Source organism: Aulonocara sp. 'chitande type north' Nkhata Bay, linkage group LG22 (genome assembly GCF_057382095.1).
Source record: "Aulonocara sp. 'chitande type north' Nkhata Bay isolate Kocher_YH1m ecotype deep benthic linkage group LG22, A_spYH_male_GT1.1, whole genome shotgun sequence".
Classification (NCBI taxonomy): Eukaryota; Metazoa; Chordata; class Actinopteri; order Cichliformes; family Cichlidae; genus Aulonocara; species Aulonocara sp. 'chitande type north' Nkhata Bay.
The window spans coordinates 7,506,098-7,531,088 of record NC_141364.1 but is presented as its reverse complement, the minus strand read 5'-3'; the positions used below and the strand labels follow the sequence as shown (position 1 = coordinate 7,531,088).

Sequence of the window (24,991 nt, the reverse complement as noted above, 5' to 3'; positions counted from 1 at the left end):
TTGAACTAGTCCATCTGAGTATCCAGTTGTTTCTTCAGGCACAGTACCAGTATTAATAACTTTGTAGGATGACTACAAACAGGCGCATGCAGGGTTTTTGCACTGTCACCTCTTATGTTCGAAACCACTGGCCAGCTGTTGCCCCCATGCCTGCATGGGTTCTCTCCTGGTACTTTAACAGTCTCCAAAGACGTGCATGTTGGGTTAATTGCTGATTCTAAAATTACTGTAGGTGTGAATATGAGCATGATTGGTTGTCTGTGATAGATTAGTGACCTATCCAGAGCATGCATCACCTTTCACCCTTTGAGAGCTGGAATTTGCTCCAGTTTTAATGCACATGTGTGTGTATCAGTGGACAAATGGTATTCAGCTGTCTTACTGCTTCTACTCGTGACTTGCGCAAGTACATGGGATGCTTTAGTCAGTACTTGGCGCTTTCTCTCTCAATCCATCATCCACACATCTGCACAGACATAAAAAGATGATTCCCAGCATGCGTGCAAACACGTATAACAAAATACACAAATCCACGCAGACACCGAGGCACACACACACGCACATCCTGCCAACGCCCACACTTCACTGCCAGCAGAGAGAAAAGAGACAGGAGTTGAGAGAGATGACATGGGAAAAGACTTTAAAAAACAGCTTTTATCTGTTTTTTGCAAGAAGAGACTGCGACTGGATAGCTGTCAGGGGGACGCCATTGAGTGGTTCCACCAGACTGAGAGCGAGTATGTGTGTATCTGTGCCTGTAATTACTTCATGTATGTGGCATTGAATCTGTGTGCTGAACGGCGTGGGGACCATTGTCGTGTCTGTGCACAAGCAGTTATGCATGCAATGCTGCACGTGAAAGAGTATTCACATGTATGACGGCCTTCTATCAGCCAGTCTAAACGCACCAGCAGCCACACTCTCAGAATAAAACATGAGAGCGACAGTGAAAGAGAGCAAGAATAAGGCGAGGATGAGAGGACAGTGTGGGGGAAGGTTAGGACCCTCACTCTCCTCTTCGACGTGTTGCAGTCCTCCTGTCCTCGCTCACTCCCTGTCATTTCAGAAAGAAAGGAGCCAGCAAACTGACACTCAACAGACAGTGTGAGAGTTGTCACAGCGTACTAACCTCAAGATCCCAGAAATTTATTATTTTTTTAAAAAGGAACCAAGAATAGAATCAACAGGATGACGGGTCAGAAAGACCTGTCAAGTCAAACACAGAGTCAACCCAGAGCCCTAAGTAATAGTGAGCAAATGGCTATCCCTCTGCGCCAACTGGCTGCATCCGGACTCACGCTCATACTGTGTTAATTGGCATTTAACCCCTCGTGGCCGTTGCCCATTTGGTTCTAACAAGCAATTACATCTGACGTACTATCATCTGAAACCATATGAGATCTTATGGAGCAATTACAAGCTTGATGGCACCTTCTGTGCAACCACGGCAAAGAAAATCAGCTGGAAAGTTAACCAATGTACTTTCATTTACAAGCAAATTTGATTTCATCACGACACCGTTTCATTGACGGACAACTCTATTCTCTGCGGTGTTAATAATGTTTAGTATGCGAAAGGTTTGCATGGCTGCCCATAAAAGTCTGTTTAGTTTTATAACACCAATCGCTGTGTAAGAGAATTTCTTTCTCTTACACATGTTGTGATGAACACAACATATGCTTTACTGTGGTACTATGTATTTAAGTAAAACAGACACACAATGTTTATCATTATATCCACTGTCCTTGGAAGGCTGATCCCACTGTGACGATTATGGAGTAGAATCTCGTGCGCAGTCTCATGTATGCCAGGCCTCCCCATCGCCTGATGGGAACATGCCAGGACTGCCAACCAACTCTCAAATCTGCAAATGATACAACAGGAAAATTTAAAGGACCAAACTTTTTATTAAGTCTGCTTCATGCCAGTTTGAAATTAGATTCAGGTAGAGATATTGGATAATATACCAATACCGGCATATCACAGAGGTTGTAGACGCTTAAAACTTATGAGAGATAATAAACATCCTTCATTTGCTGCAAAAAGCAGAGGATTCACAAAGCTAAGAAAAAAAGTGCTGTCTAGTAAAAAACAAAAAAAACAAAAAAGAAGAAGAAGTCAAAGCCAACAAGTAAACACAGATGCTGTGAAATTTCATTTTGAACTTTTTGCCTCCTGCATTAAAAATGCAGAAGGCAGACATTAACTCAAATGCCAGAATTAGGTGCTTTAGGTACTCAGGAGAGTCTGGGGGGGAAAAAACGGTATTAAAAAAAACAAAAACAAAAAAAACAATGATTCCTTTGATTCTGCAATCTTAAGCCTCTGCACAGTCTCTGACTGGATGTTGTGATAAAAAAATTAATAGAAAATACTGCAGATACCAGCAACTTCTGGTTGAAATTCCATCTGATAGAGATCAGAACAAATAACTTCCTCGCCATTATGTGCCGAGACATCCTCAGAGTTTGGGTCTTGGTCATCTTCTGCTCATTCTCTACTTGGAACCAGCATCATCCATCAACATGGTCTTTTCCACTGCTATACCAGTGACACATAGCTCTACATTACCACTAAATCCATCGTCCATGAAACTCAATCCACTTTCACCAACAGCCTCACCAAAATGAAATCATGGACTCACTTTGTGAAAGTGAACTAGGATAAAATCCTACGCAATACTTACTTTAAAACCCTTCAGTAAGCAGGCTCTCCACTCTGTCTGCTGCTCCACAAAATCCCCAACCTAAATCTTGACTTTTGGGGGTGTTTTTAAGGATTTGTATCAACATTCTTCTTATCTGTGAGGGATTTTTGTGCATCTTGAATATCATACTATATGGTGTGGAGATAAAGAGGTAGCCTGTATCAGTCACTTTTATATCAACAACAATATAACTGAGCTTATTATGTAACTTAAATAAGGAGTTATCATGGGACATCTGTAAATGAGACCTTATATAATCTATTTGTAAATTAGACTTCGATGCACCATCATGGCTTAAACCAAAGATTTAAACCACGCAGAGTAGAGGCTGATTAGCTCAAAGCAGGCGGGCGAGAAGATGATTAGTCGAGTGTAATGTTTGACAGCGTGGGAAAGCCAAAGATTCAAGGAAGCAGGCAGATGAGTCCTTACAGATCTCCCTGATTGAACACATAAACCTAATATACGAGTGACCTGCAATTTAGTAATTTGTTTTTAATGGTGTAATCCTCCAAAGAAGACTTTTATAGAGATGTGCCATAATTCCTTTTACTCATTAATAAATTACTTTGGCTGTCGACTGATTTTGTTTAAGCTTTTAGCGAGCGCTGTCATCCCGGTCCTTGTTCTGTCTTCTGTTCCTGTTGGCCGGTTTTATGCCACTGATGACTGTAAGGAACGAATGATGATCCAAACCCTCTCATTAGCACACGGCCCTTTACACTCCCTTTCATATTGAAAAACGCCTGATTCAATTCCAACCGTATTTAACTTTCAGTTCAGGCACGGTCACTTTGTACATTAACAGTCAGAAACCTAGAAGCTTATAGCTTAGACACCCACAGAGAAATGGCATGCTGCAAAGAGGAGAGGACACACATGAAAGAGCAGCACACATCTCATTAGCACACTTTTCTCTCCGTCCAGCTAACTGGGCAGTCGGCAGTCTACCACCCATCAGGCCACTTGCATGGTGGGAAACGAGAACAGCTGAAGCATTTCGCTTCCATCCTCAGATGCACCCCTGGGGATTAAGAAATCATCCTCACATTTCGAAAAGCCCACTACCTGGAAATAGACTCTGGGATGAGGGGGTGGAGAGGTCAGAAACCCAGGCACACAAGTCATTTCTATTTTCCAATCCAAGCTCCTTAGTTAATGGAGTTTTTTGAGGTAAGCACAAACACCATGGCAGGGAGGAGGAGAGTCGCTGGCTCAGTGAAATTCACTTTCTCGAATATGAAAGGAGAGACCATCTCAAAAAATTACATGCTGTGGCGATGGCTAAAACTGTACTTATAAAACAGCAATACAACTTTCCAAACTGTTTTTATAACTTTAAGCAGTAACAGTATCAATGCTTTAGTCGCTCCTTTGTCACCTTGACACCTATTGTTGGCTTTAGTTGACAGTAATTAGAAATTAAAGTTACAGTTTTACAAAACCTCATCAAATTCACGTACAGCTCCTGTCAGTAAGCTCACAACAAAAAGTCAATTTCTGATTCTGATTTTTCAAAGGTTACACTTTGTTTATCCCTACATTGTTAAAGTATTTAGCCACAGGCTTTCACACAATGCTGAGCCCCACTTAATTTTACTTCTTGTTTCTTTCAGATTCTCTTTTTATACCGAACATTTTACTAATAAAGCTAAAATTTTGGAAGTTCTTCTTTCAGGTATCTTTAGCGCTAACTACCTTTTCTCAAATATATTGCTAACCTGGAGTATTATTTAGGGTTTTAAATTATTTGAAAATGTCATATTTTTGGGAAACAACATGGTTCATATCTCAACTTAAATTTATACAAAAAATACAAACTCAGAATTTAGATTCAAAGAGTTATTCCCCCCAGAATAACACTAAAATCTTCATTTGTGACAGCTGGCTAATCCACTCTGATGTGCGGTTACTAAATAAAATAAGATGCAGAGGTTAAGAACTGCCCGCCATGGACTGCAGGGCCTATTGTGGTTGCAATTATTTCTTATTTAAAATGACCCTATGCAGGTTTTGACCATCTATTAGTGTTGCTAAGACTGCTAGCTAGCAACAATGCATACAAATACAGAAGAACATAAAATGTTTTAATAAACATGGCACTGTATTTTTTAAGTACAGCAGGTAAATATGTGTATGCCAGCATTTTTAAATAAAGGTGTTGTTTTTATTCAAATTTTTCAATTTTAAGACTTTTGGCAGACTTGAGGTAAAATATCACAACCTGGTTTAAGGGCGCGCACCGCTTCTCAGTCAGTGCATTACTTTAAATGTGCTGCATTCCCCACAGCATCAAACAGCATAAGCGTATTAGAAAATGGATGGTAGGATATTCCAATTTCAATGTGGCAGGCAGATTAGCAGATTATTGCCATAATTGCCTGGCTCACAATAGCACATTATTCATTTTTGCTAGTCAGCTATACTATCCTTCATTGTCCCCAACCTTATTTAAAACCATTTATCAACCATAGCTTCAGATTTACACTGCTCAGTTTAAGCTCTTTAGTTATTGTTCTTTTTCTATAATGAGCATGCATCTGCACTAATAAATGCATTGAAAATGAACCAGGCTTCTTAAAATAGGAGAAAACATTCAGGGAATGAGAGTCTCCTAATTAAAATCAGAACCTTCTGTGCTTTTTTAAAAAAAATGTGAAAACCTGTGAAATATAAATGTTTTCTCCCATGGAAGCAGTTCATGTGTGACTAGAGTGTACAAGTCTTTTGAGCCACAGTGAAGCGCTTTATGTCATTAATGAGTTTTGGGTTTTGACAATTGCAGTATTATTTAAGTCCATGTGCTATGATCCATTTCCAATATATATTAGGAGATGAGAAAAGAACGATCTCAGGGGTAGAGGAAGAAAAGATGGTTAAAGATGTGTGTGGATGCCTCTGTGTGTCACATTGACTCACATCCTCACCCATCACATAGTCCACAGTGGCTGTATCAGTGCAGCTAACAGAGGGCCTTTGTCACAAGCGCACGCACACACACACAGAGAGAAATAGCAGACATGCACTTGCACGCTATCATAGCAATGTTCTCTTTGTTACCACTTTATCCAAAGAATTGCAACTAAGTGCTTGGCCAAAAATCTGCAAACTTAAAACTTCAGTAAATCTAACCTGAACCCTCGAACAGAATCTTATTCTAAATTTCAAGTAGGCAAAAATAGCCCAAATTTTCAAAAACAGGCTTCACTCTCAGGTTACAAAAGTTATACAGATCCTAAGAGAAAATCTTACAAGTACACTCACACTCTCTCTCTCTCACAGACACACACACACACACAGACATTTGTGCAGAGCCATCTGACCACCACGTATATCCTGAGCCCCATGATGCCGACAAGGACACAGTGGTTACAAGGGTGACAGATGTTCAGCAGAAGCTATTTACAAGCACTAGCCTCACTAATCTGTTTTGCACTTTCATTTGGTCTAATTAAGCAGGACTTGGACAGAATCCTCTCTTAGATAAAAGAAAGAAAGACAGAAAGACAGAAAGAAATAGCCAAACATACTTTAAACTGACTAACTGACAGGTAAGTGTAAGCATCAAAAGCAGCAGGGAGGAGAAATAATGAAATGAGCTATGAGAAGAAAGCCCACAGGGCCTGTAGAAAAGCACCGGGCAATATCGAGTCATTTGACAATAATATATCATTAAAGAAGGAAAAGCCTCCTTTTGAATAAACCCGGTAATTCTATCATGCAAAAGAAAACCTTTATTGGCGGCCACCAAAAGACCGGATGTCTGCTTCTGTCTGGAATACTGATTAGTTTAATGTCAAAAGAACATCAACCTTTTTCTGTGCAAAAAGAGAAAAACTCAGTTTTGGATTCACGGGAGAAATTCAGCTCAGTGAATTGTGTATTTAAAGAGTTGACCCTCAGATTTAGATCTGAGATAGGAAAGTCAAGAATTAGTTTGCTCTAGGCGGGGAGTGGGATGGAGAAGAAACTGAGAAACTAAGAAAGGCAAAACGTTGTTCTGCAGCTGTCAAACTAAAACTTTCCACCAACATCTGACTTGGGGAGGTGCAGAAGCATAGATGCAGGAGCACGTAATGAGACTGGGAAGCAACCCCAAGGAAAAGACAAGGAATGAGGAAGCCTGATTCCACATCGGGATATACTGTTTGGATGTGAGATGAAGCAGTTATTTTTGGGTCACGTGGACAGAATTCAGTATACATATAGAAATATCATATTGTGGCTTTATACAGTCCTCAGATTACAACATTTTTATCATATACATAATATTTAGAGTTGTGCTAATAGACATGGGAAGGTATCGACTATGCCACCTGAGGATAACGGACCCATCATCTGTACTTTTGCTAGACTTCACTACTTGAATGCTACATTCCTATAGCACTCCTATAATCATACCGTTTTTTAGATTAAAATCAACACAACAGATCTTATTACATGCGTGCTGCCCCGTCAAAACACAGAGCCAAATTTACCCAAACGTAATTTCCAACAGCTCGGTCAAACACTCAGCTTAGTCTTAGCAGTAGCTAATGTAGCCTTGAGCCCCTCGCCACAAGAGCAGATGAGGCGAGAGTTACAGAGCTTTAGCGGGCTCCCTTAATTCCATCCATACAGATTTTAAACTTCAGACACCAAACACACACACACACATCTTTCACAGTTTCCACTTAAGCCACAAAAGGCTCTATTGAACCCTTTCTACAACTCTTGCTATAAAAAGACTATATATAGAAATGCACTTAGAGGCATTAAGCTATGCAGATATTTCAATCTCTGGATGACATCTTAACATTAAAGAAAAGCCTTAAAATGTTTTAAAGTGTGCTGTGAGGATAAAGGCATGCACGAAGGTAACAGAAGTAATGCACTATAGGAAGACAACTATTAACTTTCTTAAAGGGTACACTTATATGCAGGCGGATGTTTCTATTGTTTTTCTAGGTTACTGTTTGCACATTCAAGCATCCGTTTGCTTATCGTTCTGCACATTCAGTGACCTCTCCTAGCAAAGAGAATATTTGCATTCGTATTAGCATTCGTATTCTATTTTTATCTTATTGTATATTTTTATTCTATTTTATTCTACTGTATATAGTATATTATTTTATTCTATTCTGTACAGCTGTGTACTGTATTTATTCTTATTGTATTCTAATTTTTGCGTCATAACTTTTGCACTGTCCACTTCCTGCTGTGACAAAACAAATTTCCCACGTGTGGGACTAATAAAGGTTATCTTATCTTATCTTATCTTATCTTATTTCAATGTCTCTCACTGAAGCCTGACAGGAAACCAAGTCCTGTTGTTAATATAAATGTAGACTGTTTCCTGTCAGGTGACTGACAGCCACATAAGGCATGACAGTCTCTGCCAGGAAATAATCCCTGAAATATATGCAGCCTGACAAACTTGATTGTCATATCCATGGCTTCTTTTGCATGCAACTGCTTTGTCTGCCAGGACAGCCAATTCATTTGCAGCCAGGTTTGAAATAACCACAGGCTATATATTGAAAAATGACCTAAAAATGATCTAATTACATATGGCATGCATTGCAGAATGATCGGGGGGAAACATACACTAGAAAGAGAAGGTAGTAAATGGGCTGTAACTCTAAATGACACTGGTATTCTCTTTTAATGTGCATGTGACTTGAATACAAATGGGCTGTTTAAACAGTAGTCACTTGTGAACATGGAAAGGGGAAGAGATGTTAGCTTGTATTATGCAAATAAGAAACAACACTGTCAGAGCAGACGCAGCTGATCAGGATGGCTCCCATCGACAGACGTGCACATGCATGTGCGTGCATCGGGGATGCATTTGGTTCAGGCAGTGATATTGAAGATGTTAACAGAGGTGAGAGACGAGCCAGAGTGTTAGAGGTGCACAAATCCTTGTCTTCAGCCCAGTTTCATTTTAACATTTCATCAGTACAAACAGATCTCCCACCACCATCACCGACCCACCCTTTCTATCTCTTTATCTCTCTCTCTTTTGCTCATTTGCTCACTCTCTACTGGCTGGTTAGCCACTGACCTCTAGAACTTGTTGCTAGAACAGTCTCCAGGCTAAAAAGCCAAGATAAAACCGCTTTTTATAATCTTCCAAATCAAATCGATTACTTTAGTGAGATGTTAGCGTTCTTCATTCCCCTAAGACACAGATTTTCCTTTCCATGCTTTTTTTCACCAAATGTCAGGAAATTCCAGGAGTTGTAAAACTCTTGAAGTTCAACAGTGAGTTCAACAGTTTTAGGAGGTCAAACAGAAGGCCAACATTATGCCACACTGAATGAAGAACTGAAAATGAATATTTGCTATTACAAATAAGAGAAAAAAAAGAAGAGGATCCAGGAACAACACCGAAATGCCCTGCCCTTTCTAGAGCTTGCACTTGAACTATAACAGGAAATGAACTTCTTTTTTTATATATATATCATACTGGTTTGCAGGAATAAAAATCCACAACAGTGAAGTAGGTTTCAATTTCGATTCAATCAACTAGAAGAATGGACATGACCAATTCTGAAACTGGCAGACACGAAAAGATTGATAGTAGGTGATGTTATGTTCAATGTCTTTTTTTAGCAAATAAATTTCACTCTGTTATTTGAGATAAAAAGCAATCTGTGATCAAGGCCAAAGACTGCATTAAGGCTGAAGCCATTTCATTTTCTCACTTGCGCTGAGAAAGAAGTCTTTCTGCTATGATATAAGATTCCTCTCTTTCACTTAATAAGAAAATATACTGTATTTTTACACCAATATACCACAGTATTAGAACCACGGAGAGGTGATGGGGATAACATTGATCGTCTTGTTATAATCCAGTGTTCAGCAGGGAAACAAATGGTCCTGGCATTGATCTGGATGCTACTTGGATGCAGGCAAATGAAACTATAGCAAAAGCACTCCAATAGCAGGTCACATCACTATATAACTATGTATCCCACCAAACCACAAAAACTGTGTAGGAAGCACCACCAAGAGCCCAAAGCACTGAGACTGTCTCCGGCCTCCCCAGATCCCATTTCAGTCCAGTACCCCCAGAATCCTTTGAGGCTACAGCGTGTCCTTGACCATGTCTCATAAAACCTTATGGATCTCTAATAATATGGTAAAAAGGATTTATTTAGTGGTCAAATAAAAAGAAGTATATCTAAAACCATGCATTTCATTGCTTAAATAAATGGTATCATGTGACCTGTTGACAGAGTGGTAAAAGGTAATGGAAGAGAAATAGACCCTTTTTTCCAGTTACTGCAATCTGGTTTAAGAAGGTAATTTTTTATTTTATGAGGATCGTAAATGTCAGATGATTCAGTTACTCCTGTTTTAAAATGTATTCTGATGTTTTGTTCATTAAAGACATGGACACTTTAATCATCTTGCACATTGTCCAGAATGGCTCTTTTCACCAACGATTAGCAATGTGCCAGTAGTGATTTAGTGACTGCCAACATGGTCCAATTTTGGAAAGCAAGACCGCTGCCTTAAATTTCTCAATTGGAAAAAGTCATTGCAGGAGCTCCATAATGATGTAAGTGAAGCAAACAATGTTACTGTAATTATTAATCGCCCACATGGGTACAACTGCAAATGTCACAAAGTCACGCCGCAGCCTGACCGGTCGCTGCACTCGCACACAAATGGTAAAAAGCAATTTCCATTTTGTCACCAGCAGGCTATATCTGGAGAGGTGAATAAACAGGAGGAAAGGAAGGACGCAGGTCGGTGTGGTCTGTGTAACCGGAATGCTGAGGACAGACTAGGACAGAGAACAGGGACGCTTGTCTAAACACTTTCACACTTTTGAATTTCCCCTCTAGCTCCCTCCCTCCCTTTCTAAACAATGAGGCCTAGAAGAACTGAAAGCAGAAGAGTGGATTGAGAGAGGAAGAGTAGAGTTGGGGTGGGGGGGTTGTCCTGGCACCCTTTTTAATTCCACCAAAGCTGTTCCAACAAAAGGGCCCCCGCTTGGGAGCCGCCACGGAGCAGCAGCCAGCCAGGCCGACTGAAAATAGGGTCGTGAGCAAAAGAATGAGTGTGAAAGAGAGGGAGCGAGAATAAGACAGGGAGGAAGAATGCCTGAATAAAAGAATGGGAAAATGAAAACTGAGCAGGGTATGAAAGGCCATTTTTTTACTCTGCATGCAGGTAAAAGTCAAACTAGCAAAGGAGGCCACACTGATCGTGTGAGTATGTATGCAAGAGACTTTGTGTGTGCATTTTTACGTCATCTGCAAAGGCATTCGTGATGCTGTGAAACCTGACTGGACCCTGTAAGAATAAACCGTGCTCCGACCATCCTTGGATCAGCTCCATTGTGATTCATGGCCCTCTTCCTGTTGCTACGCTCTGTAATCCCTCTTCCCACTGACACCTGTTTGCTGTAGAATCACAAAGGAATGCCAAGGTGTTAGCCATGATACGCTTTATGTCTAGAAATGTGATCTGGAATTTGCTTAGTAACCCGTTTCCTCAGAGGTGGAAAAAAAAGAAGAAAAAAGAAAAAGGAAAATTGCTGACCAAGTGCAGACACATGCTTGCTGGCTCTTTGGCACCCACGGTGATGAAGTAAAACCTGCTTCCTGTAGTAAGCTGGGCGGATTGAGCTTCTTACATCAACCCAAACTCCGAAATATTCCCACTAATTATAACTGCACACCTTCTTTTTTAGGACATGCAAAGACACACACACAACACAGGCTTGTGATATTGTCTCGGACACAAAAGCTGTATCCATGGCAACAAGTTTAAAATTTCTGAGAGTGACCTACCAAGCCAAAGTCTACCCCTGGCTGTAAGAGCTGCACTAGAGATTTTTGAAACTACTTCTTTGATGGCACAAACACAAGCCAAACGTATTATGCAAGATCCCGCAATACAAACTCAATAGTTCATCATTCACTGGCCCACAAAGAGTCGTGGGAAGTCATTAAGATTTTAATCTTTGATCAATAACAAAACCTAGAGCCAAAAATTAAGAGTCCAACTTTACCAGAAATGCAAACAAACAAATCACAGTGTGATGCAACTCGAACCAATTAAGAAGTGAAAAGCTGCAATTAAAAGGAAAAGTTTTTTTATAAGCAATAAGACTTCATTTTATGCTGGGTGATAATCATCGCCGCATGTATCGATTCTGACACAGACAAAAACAAAGTCGTGCAAACACAAACAGCAGTCCATATTACTAAACAGCGTGTGTAGTGTGCAAATCTTTCACAAGCTCTCAACGGGCATCAGCGATCTGCTCCTGATGATTTTCACCCTCAGCAGGAAGAGCCTTTGGCATTTGAGTCTTGAGCCTTTTAACTGCAGGTCCCAATGTGAGAGCAGCCTGTATTGTGGCGGGTGTCAGATTAAACTTGACTTAAGCTGTTTTCACAGACAAACTCAGGACAGCGTTTCTCTTTCTCACATTTAGCAGACAACAGGACACACTCTCAACAGCTGTAAATAGTCTAGTCCTGGCAAGAGTGCTGGCTAGGTAAAACATGCAAGAGGCAGGATGCAAAGTCCACCAGCTTTCTGTAAAATCTCCAGGAAAATACCGACTCAGTTCTCGATCAAATATCACACAGGCTTAGTAAAAAGAAGCTGACAGGCTAAAGATGTCAGATGGTTAAATTATGTTTGAAATGTTTTGGACCCCAACGCATGTGTGAAAATAAGTTTACTGTATGACTTTGCAACTGATTTTTCTTACGTTTCAGTAGTTTTGATTACCGAGTCTGTAGTCATGCCCTGGATAATAATGGCTTCTTTAGCAGCCATTGGCTCTTCAGCAAATAAGACATTTAAATATGGCAGCGGCTGATGCTAAACCATTGTGTCACATCAATCACTCAATGCGTGATTGTGTGACGAAGAGTTGGAAGACTGAAAACAGTGCAGTTGCTTTTTGATTTCTCTTTTTCCCGTGACAAATGGGGAAATAAATAACAACGACATTTAAAAACCATTCGCATTGCACATCTGCTAAATTGTCATTTTTAAACATCGGCATCAGCCTAGACTTTCCCGACTGGTGCGTCCTTAACTATTCTGTTCAGCAAGGTCATTAGTGTTATGAATATGAAGGTTTTTAACAGTTAAGGGGGAAATATCACATGCTAAAAACACATCATTAAGCCCTTCCGAGTAGGAACTTGCAGAGCATCCAGCTGCTTTGCACGGTCGTTGACATTTTAACCCAGCAACGATACCTATGATCAACTCTCATGGCAACAATGACAACCACTGCCTCAAACCTCTCCACAAACACACAGAGCATCAGTTCTCCCCAGATACACTTCTTGACATTTTGTCTGTCTGACATCATCGACCACAGTGGGCCTGGGACCTTTGCGCTACAGACCACTTTTTAAAGCTAACAGAGGCTCCAGGGTCAGGTTGCTACATAGTATTCAACCAGGATTTATGCAAAGAAGCAAAATATGTTTTTTAAACTGAGAAAATTGCTGGAATATTTTATACAAACTGCCCTTTGCTTTCAAAAAAATTTGGATTTTTTTAAAGCCTCTAGGCTTATTCCAGTTATTAATAAATGAAAATATCCTGCATGGAGAAAAATTTAAATAACTGTGCACCTATCCCAAAGGCCAAGAGCGCACAATCGGCTGTAATGTGCAGCTCACAGATGAACGTCTTGAACTCTTGCTTTTTTCAATTTTATGTTGTTTCTGAATTTTAATTACAGCACTAAAACTGGCTGCGCGTCCCTCTACCCTTTGCCGTTTATCCAGAGTCGGACTGCAGCGGTTGCATGCAAAGCGAGGTTGTCCAGCTGTCGCTGTCTACAGCTTCAATTTTTAGCTCCTCCTGGGGGATCCAGAGCCATTCCCAGGCCAGATGAGATGCTCTATATAGTGTCTCTAGTGCATATCAGGATGTTAATTTAAAAATTACAGAGCTACATCTAAAATGTTGTTTTTTTGTTTTTTTTAATTGAAGGCGTGACGATGTAAAAAGAAATGCAGATGTATGTTTTGGGTTTTGCCCTTTAAGGCAAGAAGGTAGGTCAACATGAACGTTTAAGACTTTTTCATCCCTGAGATCCTCTGCAGTGATGCAGTGATGGCTTTACTCCACATGGAGTAAAGCCATCACAGATGGATACTGGAGCTTGTGTAGCACTCGCTACACAAATATGCAAACAACAACATAGCGCAATGCAAAGCTAAAGATGAGTCATTAATAAGAGCTCTCGATAATCAGGCTGTGCTGCTCTGAGGGCGATAATCATCGTCCGCCTGCTCTCCAAGTGATAAGCTAATCAGCCCTCCGTCTCTGCAGAGCCGTCGAGGGGACTCATCATCATTGACATTTCAGCACAGGATCGGGCCTATTGAGACACGAAGGGGAGGGGGTGGTTACCTGAAGAGACTTAATTATCATTGCTGCACAATGATATCCTCTTAACTCTATTTTGCCTTTTTTATGAAGGTTAACATTCCTCTTTCAATATTACAGTCAAGGTTTCACGGCTGCCGTTGACCCCTTTTGCAAAGTGCTTGTTAATTTTCCACATAATTACGCAATTGCATTTGCCATGTAAACATACAACGATCATCTATGCACACAACTCGCTTTCGAATTGTTTCCTCATATGCCAGGGCAATCTTGGAAAAATCAAGCCTCTGTCAGCAGCTCGCTTTCTAAGCAGCTGCAGCGTGAGTGTAGATGTTCTTCCTCAGACGAGACAGTTGTGTTGTTGCATGTTAAAATGAATTCATAACCTGTGGGGATACTGTCATGACAATCTGACAGCTTTTTAACAATACAGACCCAATGTAGCAGAGTCTCAGCTGAATATCTGTCATCCTCTCTCCAACCTGTGTTAGAGAGCTTACAGCATGGGGTCTAAAGCAGAACGCTCTCCTTCACTGGGGTTTTCTCGTTCTTACATTGCTCCAAAAACGCAGGAAGAGAAAGGATGTCATTACACAGCTAGTTCTAATCGAGATTAAATCTTCCTCCTGCCTTGTAAACTCGGCGCCAATAACAGTTCACGCCATCACCGGTTATGCAACAGATGCTACAGCGAAATGCAAAGAAGGATTCTGTGGCTCCCCGGCTCGAAATAACTTGCCCTCCCGTTTGCTTTGATCTCACAGGCATGTCTCCAAGGTGCGTCAAGGCACAAGATGACATATCTTCCAGCTCCATAATGACCCATCTTCTTTTTCCTCAGTGAAAATTTTGGAGAGCTCTGACAGATGATATTAGTTATACCCAGGTGCAAACAACAGGCTGACAGATTCATGCTGACAGAGCAGGCTAACGCCGATCACTATAGCCCGACTACCTGCTGTTATAAATATTGGAGCTGGTTCCAGTGGGGGGAAAAAACTTTCAAAGTAGTTTCTGTTGGGGATTACAGCATATTTGTAAATTCTTGTGGTTCTTCTTGTCTGAATAATCTGAAACACTGGTTTACAACTGTGAAAATTCCCATAAACAGCTGCTGAAGTCGGTAAAGACTTTGGAAAGTCCCAAGAAAGTACACGAGTGTGCACATTAAAGTAAATATTTAGTTGAATCTAAGGTACTTTTGAGAAACCGTGCATATTCATGTGACACATAGCATTGTTTGTTTCACTAATGTTTAATCTGTAACATGGTAAAAGGACATAACTGAGAGTTCCAGTGTGCAGACTGACTTTGACTAGTTAGAAAAGCCATTCAAGTGCAACAGTGCTGATAACAAGTCAGGTACGTCAATATGCCATCTAAACAGCAATAAACTACAACACCTAATCTGTGTTGTTTTAACATCTCAACTTAAAATCACAAATACAACAAAATCAGAGTAAAGACATTCCAGTACAGGGAAACAGAATCATGAAAAAACCTCATAAATGCAGCGATAACCTTGTCTTTTAGTGACCTTTCCCGTACGCGATTACTGTTATTTCTATCCATCAAAGGTGCGTTTTATAGTGACAGCAAAGTGTTTCTGTTATTCATGAGCAGGTTTATTTATACCTGCTTTTATTTTATGGAAAACGTTGTCACCGTTTCCTTAATAATCCCATTATGTCTCTGCGCCACTCAACAACTTCACAGGGACGTTATTTTTGGCACATGTTTATTCGCTGAGTGTCAAAGGTGCTGATCAGGAAGCTTTTTAGTTTAAAGATGAAATCCATCAAACAAGCTGCTCTTTGTGGCTCACTGTGCTGCATCCGGGACTTCGCGTACAATCATTGTAAATCCTCCTATACCCAAACACAGGATATTGCTCTAACTTATTTCTTATAGGTTTTATAAAACACTCACACAGTGTCTTGCATTGTGCTTACATCACTTAACAGTAAGTTCACAGCACCATTCGGCTGATACTTGCTGATACCATCAGTCAATATTGGCCACAGTTACATGCATCACTGCACAGAGGTAGATATATAGAAAGTGGAGTTAAAGTTTTTATGACCCCTATCTCACTTTATTCAACTCTGAGTGTTTTACATGTGTTTTATTTGGGTTTAAGATGTCTAATTTGAAAAAAGAAAAGCACTGAATTAATTTTTTCAGATATTTTACTCTAAATGTTCTGGTATTGGTCTCTTAATTGACTACAGGGTGCCTTTTATCATAATATTAATATTTACGTCATTTTATCTTCTTAAATTTGTATGCACTGCGTGTTCGCAAGGCTGCTTCTTCTGCCATGATTCTGGAGTTCGTGTATTTTTCATACAGTTCGTGTAGTCGATATTCATGCAGCCCTCTTGACAAGGTATTTATTCCTGAAGGGCCACCTCAAGAGCAGGGGCCGAGCCATTCTCATCCCCCGCAGAGAACGCGTTTCCCCATCAACACCCTGTTGCTCCACACGACGAGGACCAATTTTTGCCATTACTCTAATGGTTAGTAAACGGACCGGCAGTTGTGATAGCGCCCCATTTCACGGCCACGCTTCCCGACAGGTAAACACAGATTTCAGGTCAGCCGTGCTGTAAGGGTTTGTAGCGGCTCAGGGAGGATTAGGTTTCCTGAACAGTCACCTGCCGACGAAAGCGGCGAGGAATTAGGACAAACACCGCAAACCAGGAGAGCCACACCTCGCGTCGTGGCTTACCGAAACTCAACACACACACATGCACACACAGATCTGATGTAGAGCTCGGACAATAAACTTTTACAATAGGTCTCGGCGCTCTGAGCAGCAGCCAGAGAGGACGCGGAGACGTGACACCGTCAAACATCCAGCACTCCGGGAACGCGGGCTGCCCTGCTGGAAAAGTGCCGGGGGTTGCTACATTCAGAGAACAAGAGGCTACAGGAGGCGAAGAACTGACGGGACTTCCATTGTAAGAAACACAGCTGGGCTCGTTCACACTTACCTTGGGCTGCAAGCAGGACCGCTACTGCCACCAGCCAAGCGTTTCTCATCGGATACACCGGGCAGCGCGCTGCGTAATCTCTCGCCATTCTTATACACAGGAGATAAGGTGGACGTAATATCCACAACAGCGCCGTGTGTTTCAGCCGGGCTCCAAATTATTCCTTCTCCGATCAGCCAAGAAACTTCGAGCTCAGTTCAGACCGCCTGCGCTGAAAGCAGCCAAGTTACAGCTTCTCTCTCCTCCTGCCGCTCTGAGCGCGCCTCTCCTCAGTCTGGACCGTGATTAGTTTCTCTGTCCTTTGCTTTAATTCTGTTAATGACAGGAAGAGTCAGAGCCCTCCCCACGTGGACCGGCCGCAGTGCGCAGGCAGCCGGTGGCTGTGTTTTTGTGCCGGTGCGTCTTGTACAAGGCGAGCGGAGCGAAATGGAAACAAAGTGTGGACGGAGTGTGTGTGAGAGTGCTGGAGCTCCGTGTGTCTGATGCGGAGAGCTGAGTGGGGGAATATCAAAGTGATGTCAGCAGAGCGTCACCAAGAGGACTTCAGCCGCAATACTGAACCCTCACAGCCACAGACGCACAATCCGGTGCAGTTTAAAAGGTTAGAAATACAGAAGGGACGCATCTGCATACCTGTGCTGTGAGCTCCGGGTGTGTTCTGCTGACACCTGCCGCTTGTTTGTGTATATGTGCGCGCGCACGTGTGCGTGCGTGTGTTGGAGCAGATTTTCACTGTTGGAGATGGAGCATCGTCGTGATACAGAGTAACGACATAGAATCTTTTAAGCAGTTAAGTATTTTAATTTCATGCTTATAATATTTTTTTATTTGTTTCTGTTTCACTTTTCAGCGAAGATTCCGTACTTTCCCCGGAGCTGCCGCTTATTCACACGGTTACTGGTTATTTCCGGATTTCCCACATATGACTATATAAACTAGTGTTGGGGAACTACTTATAATCCAATCGCACCTTTTTATTTAGGGCAAGCAAAAACAAGTAGCCTTTCATACTCTACAAGCAGAGTCCTTAAATTGAAGTCCCCAGGCTTCTGGGTAATATTTTCTGCAACCCTTAATCGTGTGGAGGTTACATTACTGTACATTTATTTCATCCACAGTTCTTGTTATTTTCTGAACAAATGTCCTACAAACTGTGAGAGTTTTAGGTCTGCGTTTCCCCAACTCTCTGTAACATACTTCATGCACTCAACCATCAGAAGTTTGAGCTCTCGTGCACTCAAGGTAAATCTTTGATAGCAAATTTCCCTTTATGGAAGAGACCATCTATAACATTTAATTGTTGCTTTTTGGATTATATTAATAATTACATGATCTATGATAATAGCTTTTGTTATACTAATTTTAACAGACCACCTCTATTGCCACATTTTCTACTACAGATTAATCACAGTTTGTTCATCATGTAGAAACAAATGAAATGATGAAAATGTTTGCAATGAAAGCAGTGTCTTCACATTGGTTACTCTGTCTGACCAGCAGCCAAGAAATCATCAAAGTAATTTATTAAAATCACCGAGAAGCTTTGTCAGCAAATGGTAACTGAAGCTGGTTATCATGGATCAAAGTCATTATTGACTTCTGCCCTTCGATTTAGTGATAAATCATCTGACTATGTGAGTGAGGAATATAGTAAACAGTAGACATCACCGAGGGGGGTTTAGTGTGCCTGCTATGAATCAATAAAGGTCATATTGTTCACATCAGATGTGATGTCTCTGTGGACTTCACATAATGCTTATTGTAATGGTTTTCTAGCCAAAGTTTTCTAAGAACTGAGCAGAAGCAGGTGCTCAGCTCACAGGGGAAGCCTTGTTGAAGGCATTCCAAAGAGAGACAAACCCTTCTGTAGTTGGAATAGTCATCCTTCTACAACTACACAAGGTGACCCCCCCCCCCCCCCCTAAAAAAAAATGTAAACAGATATTGATATGTTAAAATAATAATACTAATGCGGCACAAATCCAATATTCCAGAAGATTAAAGAGAATGTGAAATGTATATAAGTGTGATATCCCATCATTATGGCTCAAAAGAAGACAAAAATATTAAAAGAAACATCTCAAGGAAACATCAAAGAGATTATGAGCTACTATTAATGCAAATGCAAACCATCAAATGGAGAAAACTAAACTTTCAAATCCAGATTTCAATTTATAGAATCCAGATTTTTGCTGTTTTATTTTCTCAGGTGTATTTTTAATGAAATCTGATGTTAAACATATTCATTTAGCTTCTTTTTTGGTTGTCGTAGTGTAAGTAAGTCCCAAAGTACTGCACAGCAACAATTTGACTTCTAGAAAAGCTTTGGAGACAACTCAAAGCTCCATCGTCTGCATAAACATTCAGATTTCCACTTTATATGATGTATTTTGTTTCTTTGTCCAAAAGAACTACAAAAGAAATTGCACACATAAATTCAGGTTTGCAACACACGCGAAAAAGTCGTAAGGGATTGCAGTGGTGGGGGTTAAGTCTCTCTAGATGGATGCCGTCATTTACTTTGTTGTCCCTTCCACAGAAACAGTGATGCTGCGGGTTTTTTTAAAGACAGAAATGGTTCTCCTCCACACACAGAGGACGTTTGCCTGTCTGTTTAAGACGATAAGGACCATCTTTGAAATCCACTGCAGTGCTTTTTAAAGTTTCTGCTGAAATAAGTTGTACCAGCAGATTGACTGAGAAAGTTACTCTGTTCACAGCAACACACTGTAGAGGCGAAGCTCAATTAACTGTGTGATTGAGTCATAACTCCAAAATACTGCAGTGGGAAATATTTCTAATGCTGTTTGTGTTTTATAGTGATTTAAAATAAAACACTATCCAATATAAAATCTTTAGTTTATGCCAGTGAATAATACAGGTGACTGTTTATTCACACATTGGATGGCTAGATGGAATAATGGTAACATCAATTCAGTCGTTTCACAAACAGACAGTTCGACTAAATTACTTAAAAGTTGTAAATAAACTTGTAAATAAAAGTCTACCTCTTGGATTTGCAACCCTAGCACGTTGAAAGTGATTCATGTGGCACCCAGACAGGACATGCTGAAAGTTTTGCAGGTAATGTGAGAACTGGTTTTCTGTAAAACGCACAAGTGGGGTAGGTTAGTAATCAGATTTGCCTTTGATGTCTTTGTGTTTGTCTGATCCCTTAAGTGTACTTTTAAAATGCTGTTCAAATATCAGGTAACATTTGTACGTACCCACCAAATCAGTGTTTTTCATATGACGTAAATGAAAGCAGCTACCTCTAAATAATCAGGGTTTTGATTTACAAGAGGTAAATCAGAGTTCACAATTATGAAATAGTAGTTAAATAGTTAACTAGTTTAAAAACAGGGACCAGATCTGTTAACACTGGCAGTCAGTTACCCAGAGTCTCCCTGCAGGTGACCGGTGAAAGTGGCTGAAGGTGTTGCATGCTCCTGTTTTAGGGTCACTGAGCAGTGCTTATGTTGTAGTTGTAGGTTAGGTGACCAAAAACTATGTTCATGTAATCAGGCTGTATGTGTTTTATCATAACTAATTACCTGTTCACCCACATAATTAGAATCTGGACTTACAGCAGACAGTCTTTCTTAGAATGAGTCTCACAGTCTGACAGAAAATAAAAGGGAAACAGATTTAACGAGGATGTACTTATCGCTTTTAAAATATTTATTTGGTAAATGGTTTTTGCTCAGCAAGTCACATTTGGAAAGCATTTTTTGGAAGGTCACCCAGGAGTCAAACCTCCAGCCTCACAAATAACGGTCATCCAGCTCCATCTGAGCTGCAGCTGCCTTCTAGTGCAACACCAAACAAATAAAATAAGACATATTTTTTTTATACTCTAAACACTGAGAGTCTTGCCTGTGGTGAAAACGTATTTAAAGGCTTAAATAAAACATTGAGTAAGTTATGCTTTGCCTCCCCATACTGATATCAATATGATGAAAGATCTTGTTTTGCAGCTTACAGTAACAATGATGCCGTCGTGCTCCCACACCATCTGCAGTATCACAACAATCCCACTTATTCCAAAACCAGCAATCACTGTCACAGTGAAAACAACTCTTCATCACCCAGTCACAGCACCCACCTGTCTTTTCCAGCTGCAGTGTTACAGTGTAATGCACTCTCTGCTTGAGCACCATGATTTTTGCTTCAAGAAAACCAAATAACCACCTCTTTTATAGTGGAAAATGAATATAGGTCTCCCTGTACCTTCACTATTCAAAACATTTTACTGAAAAATAGCATGCACAACTGCCCTCTGAGAAGCTCACCTCCCTGCATACCTCTAAAACCATCCCCACTAAGCTCCCACCATTTTGCTGGGTGGCGTACCCAGCCGCCCACCTCTCCATTATCACCTCATTAGCGGGCTGCAAACTGGCCCACCCTCCATTTTGGCTCCAGCCTCAATCAGCCCATTAATCACAGCAGAGCAGGGAAACCTTCTGTCCTCTGAAGACTCGCAATGTATTCTGCTGGCCCCTGCTGTGTGTGTGTGTGTGTCTGTGTGTGTGTATGGTCCTGCTGCAGCATACAAATGATCCAGCTATATCCTGCCATCTGTTGACTGCTAAAAGTAATGCTTCTACACTGACATACACAAAGTTCATGATGTTTTCTATCTGTCTTTTCATCTTTATCTAAACACATAATTACGTGATCCAAGGTTTATCTCAGCAAAAGAACAGATGGAATATAGCACGCAATCACCACGCAGACCATGGCAAGGCCAAAACTATTCCAAACATGTGCCATAAACTTACAATCTAGATGCCTTTAAAAGTGTTGCTTCCAAGACAGAAACCAGGTCTGTGCCCACTCCAAGCTAGTTTTCAGCTTCAGAGCATCTTTGGTGTATGGAGGTGGAAATAAAACTGCATTAAGCATAAATTGTGTTTTTAATTGCAATTGAATGGGGTCAGCTTGACAATTAAATAGAATCTGTTTTTAATAATGCAGCAATTAACTGTGATCACTCTATGAATATTGTTTACATACATAGAAATGTACAATAAATAGAAATTTACATGCACTACTAGCATACAGAGTCCAGCTCCAAACATGTAACAATTCAGAAATTCCTCTGGATATCATTGCTGCAGAATGCTGATAAATTAACTTGTTTTATATAAAACCAAACTACAACCAGTTGGCAACCAGTTGAATCAAGCTCTCTATTGCAAAGAGATGCATCACAGACCAGTTGCACTAACTGGTGCAGGCTGACTCAGATCGATTGCAACATGTTAGAAATCAGTCATTAGATGGCAATGATTGGCAAACCTTCACCAATCTGTCTGTGAGTGATTATAGTCCAAGTCAGATAGTGATTGTTTGGAGACAATATCCATGCAATCTCAAGTGATCACCCAGAGGCTGAGCACCAAACCCACAACGTCTGAGTTTTTGCAGATCTGTTTTAGTGGCACGAGGAAGACTTACATAACAACAGGCATCTGGATTTAAAGTCAGATCAGAATCTGCAAATACATAAACACTTATTATTATTTTCAGTAGTGGTTATGTCTCCTTTCCAGTTGGGACATTGTAGTTCAGCTTTTAAAACCAGTACTTAAGATTTACTACAGCTGTGTGCTAATATTATTAGTGTGAATGCTCAACCTTGAGAAAAAAAAAACACATTTTTTATATTCAAAACCATCACGTGGCTGACAGATAATCTCTTTTGGCAACAAAATGCAAAAAGGCCACATAAATGCAATTTGGGGGGAATTTGTGTGACATAAATAATGAGTAAGCCCTGGCTCCAGGCCTGTGTGGCCCTGTGGAGAAAGCAGAGTAAATTAATCCCCCCTGCTATAACGATGTCGTAAACAAAATCAGAACAACTTTATGTCAACTCATATGCCAAGTGCGGCACGTTGATGCAAAGATTCATCCTTTACTTGTTACTCAAACATACCGTAATTACTGTTACATAAACAAAGAGTGCACTGGCAAAGTTAGTAAAAACAGTATTTTCAAGAGCAGAGAAAACTAAAAACATGCTTTACTAGATCCATTCAGTCTCCCAGGAGCTTGTGTTAAACCAGAGGTTCACTGCATGGGGTTCAAGATTGCTACTCTCAAGGGACTGTGAATCAAATCAGAGGCCACAAAATGATTAGCAGAAAAGAGAAGGAAAAAAACATTTCTGCAACTCACAACAATATTTTCTCCTGAACTTTCTTGTCTTGTCTCATGTTTTTCTATTTCTTTTCTGAAATAGTTTGCAGTTTAGCCTCTGGAGGCTTAAAAATGTATTAAAATGAAACAATCATCGAAGACAATTTCACTTTTTTGAACTACTCCCAATTCAAACAGTGAGGTCAAAAGTGCATTCTGTACTTTTAAATATGTGCTCAGAAGTCAAAACAGTCGGGAGCCAATGGTTTAAAGATTACAAAAATGGGCGTCTGACTGGGAATATCACTAGAGGCAACACAGTCCCTCTCTTCTCCATCATAGATTGTGCTGATAAGCTTTGAACAGAGCGTTTGAACCCCCTCATGATATTGTACTGAGGCACTCAACTCATGTCAGGCTGCAGATGCACTGCAGATCTGGGAATGTTTAAGTGTCTGTTCTTTAAGAAACACTTAAAAGAAACAGATCTGTCGGCCGTCCTCTGGCTGCAGACGTTTTGGTTTACTAAGCTGCTTCCTTCCCGTCACACACAAACCAATCATCTCTTCATCCACCGCTCTATATTCATGCTTTTGCCTCGTATAAAGATTAATAAAGATCAATCATCTCGTCTCTCTTCCTGCCATCACCCTGCCACATCCATCCCTCCAATGCTCCATCTATCCATTCTTTGATCTCTCTCTTTTGCCTTTCCACCCCTCCCTCTGTCATTCTAGGGACCAATATAAATCAAAACCTACTTCAGTGACAGCTGGCCAGCCCGGACACCTACTGTGTTATTTACTTTAGCATGCCTCTGATCCACTGTTTGATCTAAGTGAACTTGCGTTAACTCTCACAAAGTCAACTTTACATATTCACATATCAGCACAGAACACTTAAGAGCTAACACACAAATGCACATGCGCGCGCACACACACAATCTATTTAGTTGCATTAAAGGAACTGGGAGCAGTTTTCTCCCTTATTATTTTCACCACAACCAGCCCATGAATTTTATATGCACAGTCCCATTGCTCTTGTATCTTCACCTCATTCTTGAAGCTATAAGCCAACAAGGACTTGCACACACAGGCACTCGCGCATCCATGCGTGCCTGTGCTCACACACAGCTGGTGGTTTTTATTTGTGTGGTTATAGATTGGTATGTTTTCGTAGTGGAAGAGAAGGTGATGTGGGAGGGGACAGATGGATATGAGCATGGTACTCTGAAGAGGCAAGGAAGGGGAGCTGCCGCTGGGTAGATAATCCTTCAGTCTCTAAACACAGTGGAACAGAGGGTTAGAGGTGCCTGTCAGTCACTGCATGGAGTCCCCACTGAGGTAACCCAGGTTTGTTGAGGGAGGGGTTTGTTACATGAGGAGGGTCAGTGGAAACCAATACACTCTGAGAGGGGACTTCTAGGACAAACAGATTATCCCTAAATGAAAATTCATCCAATAACACTGCAGTGATGGAGCTGTTTGAAGGGCGAGAGCAAAGACATGAAAATGCAGAAGGTTAGGGTTTATGTTACAACAAAGTAGATGCACGAGCTAACCAGAGGCCCAGGGGAGATAACCAGAAGACCTCAGTGCTCAATGGTACCGCAGAATTTCTAACCCTAACTTGAAGCTGGAAAAGATTTAAACGAAGGATTTTATTGCTAAATTCTCAAATGTATGGTTGAGGATGAAGTGAGTCAATGGAGATGAAGTGAACAGGCTGAGATGGATGAAGAAATCAGAGCCAGGGTAGAAGAGCTGGCAGGCAG

The 24,991-nt window shown here is 40.8% G+C and overlaps 1 protein-coding gene across 3 annotated transcripts in view; it reads right to left on the bottom strand.

The window, feature by feature from the left end:
- The window catches only part of pvrl2l (PVR cell adhesion molecule related 2 like), a 341,306-nt gene extending 323,614 nt beyond the window's left edge, over positions 1-17,692 (bottom strand). The window contains exon 1 of one of the 3 annotated variants that reach the window (XM_086279060.1): positions 17,071-17,692. In XM_086279060.1, the coding sequence (XP_086135186.1) occupies positions 17,071-17,158 (88 nt within the window). In that variant the 5' untranslated portion in view covers positions 17,159-17,692. The remainder of the gene's footprint in view (positions 1-17,070) is intronic. The other 2 variants (XM_086279062.1, XM_086279061.1) reach the window with 2 other exon arrangements.
- Positions 17,693-24,991: the final 7,299 nt, after the last annotated feature.